This window comes from Clarias gariepinus, chromosome 25 (genome assembly GCF_024256425.1).
Source record: "Clarias gariepinus isolate MV-2021 ecotype Netherlands chromosome 25, CGAR_prim_01v2, whole genome shotgun sequence".
In the NCBI taxonomy this organism is placed as follows: Eukaryota; Metazoa; Chordata; class Actinopteri; order Siluriformes; family Clariidae; genus Clarias; species Clarias gariepinus.
In genome coordinates, this window is record NC_071124.1 from 19,925,050 (window position 1) to 19,933,262 (window position 8,213).

The following is an 8,213-nucleotide window of genomic DNA, read 5'->3' on the forward strand; positions in this document are numbered from 1 at the left end:
TAGTAAAGTTGCCTGCCACCCATTTACATTGATGGAATTTGGCAGAACCCTTAACCCAGGCAACTTACATCTTATTGTATATCTGGGCAGTTGTGGCTTAAGTGCCTTGCACTCAACTGGGTGGTGCTGGGGTTTGAACTTGGGATTTTCTCAGCAGTAGTCCAACATCTCAACCACTGAGTTACCCACAGAGTTATTATTCAATGGCAGGAACACATGGTCTGAGTGTCACATTTGTACATATATGACAACGTTGACTCAGGAAAGGGTTGGGATTGACAATCCGAGTGGGCATTTTAATGATGTTTTTCATTGGGTATGGGAAATTTAAGAATGATAGATGGTCTTACTTAAAGGCCATGTCCCAGAGCCAATTAAGAGTGTCTTGATTGTTTTGACATGCCATATTGGTGAGTATTTTCTTTCCTTTCCAGGAGACATTTGTCCAGTGCTTTTTTTCACTTGGGTCAATAGAAGAAGCTGCTCACCAATCTCTTTACCATCTGAGGAGTGACCCATGAAAAAAGATTGTTCATAAATAGCCACAGAACTGTCTCCTTGCTCCCAGATCGCCATAGCCCTATGAGTTACTCATGCTGAGTAGAAAATGATTTAAAGCCAGTACTTCTCAAAGTTTAGAGTGTGGAGTGTGTGCTTAAATCGAAAGAGACTGATGAACAAGTATGTCTAATCAGATTTCTATTGAGCAGAGTCTTACAGGTGGGATGTAGTGTTCGGAGTTATATTACGCTCAAGTCAGGTTCAAATTTTATGAATTGCAAAACTAGGACTATACAGGTTTTTATTCAGGCAATGGAGCTGTTACAAGCATTTGAGCTCTACAGAAGCAAACATACAAAGCACTTTGCTCGTAAATACCACCAGATGGAGATGGAGATCAGCTGAGGAACGAGAAGAAAGATAAAAAAGCACATCCCATGTTTGACAGCTAAACATAACATTAAAACATGACACTGATTCAATGACACTCTGCTTCTATAGAGAGACATTGTGATGTATAGACAGATTTAACAATTGTTTCGTTTATAATGACCTACGAAAAGCATGTTCACAATTCTGAAGAGCTATATAAAAAAAACATAAAATAATTTATACCAATAACGCCAAAACATATTGTTCAACAAATCTGAGACAAAATTATTGTTTATTGCATTTTTTATGATACAATGTATGGAATTTGACATGCATGAATAATAAAATCACTACAAAATGCAATGTTTAAGTAACTTTATATATATACTGTATATATATGCCTATATATAATATTAAGTGTAGATTATGCAAAGCAGAAAATTTTTGACATATTTCCACATTTCCACATTAACTCTACTGTTTTTATTAATATTAATATTTATATTCATATTAATATTCATGTTAATATTAATGTAGGATACCAATACGGATATTAGGTAAATCCTTGTCTCAAGGTGAGCGTGGCCCAGCAATCTGTGAGCTGCTTGTAATAAGTTAAGCCCTTGAGCCATTTTACGCCTGACACTGACACCCAGGTCCTCTCACACCTCGGGTTCCCCGCAACCAGTGGTGCAATTGCTTAAATACTGTAGATAAGGGGCCTAATTCACTCTTTCCATCTTTTGGTGATCTTCAGCACCAATTTTGAGCCACCTGCATTTTTGGATTGTAATCATAATTGACCTTTACAGGCCTTCAAACCCTCAAACACTGGACCATGTCTTTCATAATGCAGCAGATGCTGGGGAGTAAATTAAAGAACATGATGGGAAGAGAAGGAGATGGAGAGTCGAAGACCGCAACAGAAGATGGGAAAGAGACCGCTGCGTCCAAGGGGATGACCCGAGAGGAGTTCGAGGAATACCAAAAACAACTGGTGGAGGAGAAGTGCGTACATGTGTATTTATGTCTTTAAGGCTGATTTCATAATTGGAGTTAATTTTGTGTCCCACTCATATTTCATATTTTACAAAAATGCATGTGAAAAAGATCCGTCATGACAACTTGGGTCTTTCAGATAAATTATTAAAACCCTAACATATGGTTTTCTTTATTAATTTGTAAATCATGCTTGTAATGAGTCAACCATTATAACATATGAAAATGTTTTACAAGTCACATGACTTAATAGGAACTGTAAACCTTTATTTTTAATATGCTTGAGATTTTTAACAGGTTTTAGTATAAAATCAATTCTTAATTTTCGACTGGTTTGATTTTCCTTCTGGTGTTGCACGAAACCTGTGTTAAGGTAAATTTTGCAAATTCTGAACCAGCGTTTAGACATTTGCTGTATAGTTTGAGCTTAATATCTTTGCCATTATAACATTTAATATACGTTATAAAATAATAATGCAAAATTAGCTTAACATGACCTAATTAACCGGCACATTACTTCATTTTTTTCTTTATTTACACAGAATTTTTTAATTTCTACATTTTACACTAAATTTCTATTTTTTTCTATATTTTCAATATTTTGCTATATTGTGTGATGTTCTTATTTGTACGGAATATTTATATTTTTATCTTAGTTACATTTATTTTCTATTGTATTCTTTTTATTCATACTTATTTCTTATTTATACGCGTTTATTTTTTAAGATCACGGGCGGTCGTGTAAGCATTTCACTGCATATTGTACTGTGTATGACTGTGTATGTGACAAATAAAATTTGAATTTGAACATGGCTTAACTAGCCAAACATCTAATGCGTTAAACATATTAAATTATAATATTAAACCCAAAGGAGAAATAATATTTTCCAAAAAGCTGAAAAAAAAACACAGCATGGCCCCAAATTGTTAATATCTTACTGGTTGTACTGTTATTAAACTAATCAAAGAAACCAGAGTGAAACTACTAGAAAAGAAACATCATTAGAAAGAGTACACACTGTCTTTGGACACACCATGTTTAACCACAGTTATACCACATGACTGCATGGCTTATTGCAATTTGTATGTTTTTTCAATCTGTATCATCAATCTAATATCATGAGAGTATAAGACCTAGGCTTTTAGGCTTTAACCTCCCATGAAACTCTTGGCACAGCAGAAGATCAAGCACATCATGGGCTAGGACCAGCTTAGCACCTCTCCTCGGGCCATAGCTCTCTCAGAAGATGAGTTATGGAAGTTGCTCTTTTTATCACTTTAGCTGTGTTGGAGAAGTGGAGAAAGGTTTATGTCTTTTTTTGGAGGACCTTGTCTGATTGGTTTATTGGAATGATGGGGTGTTGGTTATGGCATGGCAGGTCAAGCTTATTTGATAGAAACGAACAACCTTGAATGGGTCTGTGTAGTGATGTAGCAATGTGGAAGCATTCACTCCCAGACCGTTTCACTTCCCAAGAGCCAGCGGTGAGTATGTACAGTATGTGTATAATAGAGTTTAGTAATCAGGTGAGCTCCAGGACTGTAAGCACCAGTAGAAGTAGCAGAAGCATATCGTCTTGACATACTGTATGCTTTTAAATCAGATTGGTTGGACCATAAATTTCTAAAGCTTGATAAAAGTTTTATTTCGATTACATTTCTGTGAAAACGTCAAGCAAATCGACTTTACGTAAAATACATATATGTGAAATATTGAATTAAATAATTGTTCTTTTTTATTAGTTTTTTTTTCAGCATTTTTTTAACAATCACAATGACGTTTAGGAAAAGGGTCTCCGATGTTACTTTAAGTTGTCTGCTTATATAACACCTGAGAGCTTTATACCAAGAATTAGGTCACTGAGATACAGTAGGAGCTCTAATCTGGTCCTTCGTCAATGAAAGAGCCGCTGACGTTGGCCTGTTACTGTACGTCCAGCATGCTTGCAATCATAGCAGCCAAAATATTTTTTTAACAACAACCCACAGACATGGTGCTAAAGTCTATATTTTTTTTTCGTATTGAGGTGCTAGGAATTTAGCTGTACATATACAGTGTGCAGTACTGATAAAAACCACCTTACTGTCATGAAATGGGCCAAGCTCTGATCTTCTTTTACTCCTGAGCTTCCTGTCTTCTATTCCAACCTTAAATCCATGTAACCCTCTTTTACACCAGGATGCGGTGAAAGTGATCGCTTAGACTAATAATAATTGAGAGCAGTTTCAAAATGGCCGATCGTGAATTTATTTTCTATAGCATGAGAATTATTTTACAGTATGTTGTTTGATGCATTATACAGGCAAAATTAATGATGATGCATTAGCACCACATCTGTAATATATGAAAATATATGATTTATAATAAACAATTATTTTTTTATATAAAAAAGGTTATATGTGTCATATATGATTATTTTTAATAGAATGGTTCATTATATTAATTATGAAATTATTCTATAACTTCAATAATGGATGCTGTTCTTCATTTCAGCTTAGTTGAAATTTATTTTGTGTATGTCAAAAAATGCATTAATCAATAGACTACCATCTTAGAAATGAAGGTCGCAAACTCGTTCCTGGGGTGGTATTGTGAACAGCAATCTTTAGTACCCATCTTTATCTCTTTAAAAAGAATTTAAAACTTCTTAAATGCATATTCAAGCTTGATCTTTGTGTGTATGTGTGTCACTGACAGGATGGAGCGGGATAAGGAGTTTGCTACAAGGAAAGCAGAAAGAGCCAACCTGAGAGTCCTGTTAAGAGACAAGTACAGGCTTCCACAGGTATGCAAACACACGTCCTCATGGCAGAAAGCTAAAGCTGCTCATTCACAAATACATGACTATCAAAATACTCATAATGAGTGGTTAAAACTTCTCTGCTTGTTTGCTGATCTTCGACAGAGTGCGCAAGACGATGCCACGGTCCAGATAGCGGGCGAAGATCTGGACGTGCCTGAAGAATTGGCCAAGATGGTGGAGGAGGATGAAGAGCAAGAAGAAAGCAATGATTCCTTCATGGGCAGTCTGCGAAATATGGATATGGACTTTGATACGATCAAAACCAAAGCTCAGAGCACTATAACAGAAGTCAAGCAAGCCGCAGAAGAAAAGTGCGTCCTGATGTGAAATCACACTCAGTGTGAGCTTTGTTAACTGTTACTTCATGAAAACCGTATGGCAATTCACTATAAATGCATTTTAAAAAAATCTTTTTATCTTTTTAATTAATGTGTTTTGTTCGAATGAAGCCATGTGGGGGAAAAAGTCTTTCTATAATATACTTTATGATAACTTATTGCCATAAATGGCATTGTTTGGTGTTCCATGAAATATGAGGGTTGTTCAAGTCAAATGGGGGACTTGTGATGAAATTCACAGAAGACGTCAAGCACAGTACGGTGAAGAGACTCTTACCTGCAGGAATGCATTTGAATGGTGCAAAACTTTTAAAGAAGGCCGTACGTCCATGGACAGCCAGTGTCCTGCCCAGGGTGGCGCGGAGCCCAACATAGTTCTTGTGAACACCTGCCAATAATCATTCACTATCAAACACTATTTAATTTCAGGAACTCAGCTGGGAGTTACAGTATCGCCACATCTCCTGTAAGATCATGACGTCGCTCCACATGATTGGGCCATTAGAGGAGTTCCTGGGAGTCCAGCGTTTCAGACACGAATCAGGCAGGCTGATCATGGCTCTGGCGTACTGATACCTTTATGGTGTCTAAGCACTAATGAAATGTGAGGATAAGTGAAGCAGGGGATTATATAAAGAAATCAAGGATGTTTCTACTCTCATAACTGTGTTGTGTTATTCCACACAATTAAATGTCCTGGTTTGTGTTGAACACCCCTTTTAGTAAAATAAGTTTGTACATTAGAATGGAATTTTTGGAAACATTTCTGTTTCAGCCTTTTATCTCTGCATGTTCTGCCCGTGCTTGGTGGGTTTCCTCCCACAGTCCAAAGACATACAGATTAGACTAAATGGCGTTCCCAAATTGCCCATAGTGTGTGAATGTGCATGTGCAGAAAGTCCTACCACGGTCGAACAAAATGGGAATAAATACGATGATTATAATTGGCCTCACACAGTCCATGGTTGGACTTCTGGGGTTTCTGGATGGATGGATCATAATAAATACATTAGTATGAAAATAACATAAAATCTATGTTTTAAACGTATTGAAAAATAAAGAAAAATAAAATCTTAAAATAATTCTTTGTTTAAAATCTATGGGAAAATTTGTATATAATTATGTGTTTTTTACTTTTAGACACCAATGGAAGCGTATGAAGGGATGCACCCATCATACATAGTGGCCACTGTACGAGCCTCTGGAGGGCGTGTTATGATCTGGGGTTGCTTCAGTTGCTCAGGTCTAGCAATGTTATGTGGCAATAAAATTATAATCTTTTGCACTAATGGATGTACTGAATGACCAAGTTATCTAATAATCTTTTCTGACTTCATGACCAAATTCCAGGACTTAAATTGTAAAAAAAGTGGTTCTGGGAGCATAGGAAATCATTTTTACACATGAGCTGGCCACCACACTGTGTGCTGTAATCAAAGCTAGATTTTGTTTAATGTTATACTTGCATTTCTATTTTTTGGTATATATATATTCACATTATATGTTTTGTGATTCTCTATGACATATTGGCATAAAATCCCTTCTACTATGCTCATTGAATAAACAATTTTAAAGAATATTTATATTTGTCTTTTTCTTCATCTGTTTAATTTTTATTATTACCCCAGTTTTTCTCTAAATCATCATTAGACTAGGCTCTCATACTTATGTATAGTTCTTTACACTTCTCTCTCTCTCTCTCTCTCTCTCACCCCCCCCCCCATCCCCCCATCCTCCTCTGGTAAGCTGACACAGCTCCTTTATGTGTTAGCCGCTTTGTCGCTAATAGGATCAGAGCGGCTTAAATTGTCTTCTGATAAAACTAAGAGGCTTGATAACTGTACTGCACCCTCTTAACCAATTTGTGCTCAATTAAGATAATGAGGAAACAAGCATAGAAGGACAGCCTTAATATATTAATGTGATAAAATGATTATTATCCTCTTCTGTGTTAATATCTCAACGGGTATAGAAAAATCAGTTTGGCAGACAGGCCTGGGTGTGAAACAGGAAGTGCCTGGGGTGTTATTATGACGTTGTAATGTACGGCAAATGCAGTGCAAAATACTTGACGCTTTTTGTTTTTTGACAATTCAGATATAACAAAGTTGTGGGTATATACTGTACAGTATGTGTAATGTTCAATATCTGTTTTTCTGGGCACATGCAATTATATAATCACACAATGATTTGTAGTGCAAATCATAAAATTATGCAGATAGAGATCAGTTAGTGATCACATAAAAAAATCAGAATGAGGGAAATTTGATTGTAGGGATTTTGGCCATGGAATATTTAATGGGTTGCAGATGAACTAGTTTGAGATTTTTACAAATTCTCTTGAATGTTCACACACAGCAATAGTCTCTAGAGGTTAGAAAAGAAAAAAAACGATTACAACAATTCGCCAATATTTTATTAAAAAAAATTATATAACTAAATGTAATTCTGTGGAATATCTACAAAACAATTGGTTTCTTTAGCCATTTTTATCAAGAGTAAACATTGATCTTTTTTTCTTCTTTTTTAAATTAATAAGACACTGAAAAGCAACTAAAACTAGAGACTCCTTACAAATCTTTCCTCACAAACAATCATTCTTTCCACAATATTAACACATCTTCAATCATTTTATTAACAGCTTAGGATTCTGTGGCTTGTTCGCCTTTAAACTACAAAACATCTCTATATAATGTGTTTTCTAAGAGACCGAGGTTACTGTATTACCTCATTGGTGTCACTTTACTAAGACAATTAGGAAATACAATTAGGAAATAGTAAGACAATCAGCTAGAGGGAACAGAAACGCTGAGTTTAGATTGGTACATTTTCAACAAATGATTATTATGTAGTCTGTGATAGAATTTTAGCTTTACTACTATAAAATAAAGAAATTTTCACAGTAAATAAATTTTTTTAAATAAAAATTTAACCTGATAAAAAATTCATCAAAATTACATCACGGTTCCCTCCTTCTCATTGGCCTACTAATCACCAGCTTCTCCCTCTTCCTATATGTGATCGGGAATCAGTTAAGTTGCGACACAATTTGAATCAATGGATCGTGTTTATTCATCATGTTTTCAACTTCAGGTGCTTCTACAGCTTTGCCATTTTTTTGTATTTTATGAAAGATTCCACTTTTTGAGACAAACATGTGAACCAATCCAATATTGTCATGTCAGTCCATTGAATAGAA

At 35.5% G+C, this 8,213-nt stretch overlaps 1 protein-coding gene across 2 annotated transcripts; it reads left to right on the plus strand.

The window, feature by feature from the left end:
• Nucleotides 1-1,545: 1,545 nt before the first annotated feature.
• cplx4c (complexin 4c) lies at nt 1,546-6,538 on the plus strand. 2 transcript variants are annotated; one of them, XM_053486236.1, is made up of 4 exons: nt 1,546-1,881; nt 4,571-4,658; nt 4,779-4,987; nt 6,155-6,538. In XM_053486236.1, exons 1-4 carry the CDS (start codon nt 1,712-1,714, stop codon nt 6,195-6,197), a joined length of 510 nt encoding a protein of 169 aa, XP_053342211.1. In that variant the 5' UTR covers nt 1,546-1,711; the 3' UTR covers nt 6,198-6,538. The 2 variants fall into 2 exon arrangements, with proteins under 2 accessions (XP_053342211.1, XP_053342212.1); XM_053486237.1 differs by lacking the exon at nt 6,155-6,538 and having other exon boundaries at nt 1,548-1,881; nt 4,779-5,646.
• Nucleotides 6,539-8,213: the final 1,675 nt, after the last annotated feature.

What these genes read in the sequence shown, in the direction of transcription:
- cplx4c (XM_053486236.1), top strand. Translation starts at nt 1,712, where the DNA reads ATGTCTTTCATAATGCAGCAGATGCTGGGGAGTAAATTAAAGAACATG. An exon ending in ACAAGTACAGGCTTCCACAG is followed by an intron (nt 4,659 to 4,778) that starts GTATGCAAACAC and finishes GATCTTCGACAG; the next exon opens with AGTGCGCAAGACGATGCCAC. An exon ending in AAGCAAGCCGCAGAAGAAAA is followed by an intron (nt 4,988 to 6,154) that starts GTGCGTCCTGAT and finishes TTTTACTTTTAG; the next exon opens with ACACCAATGGAAGCGTATGA.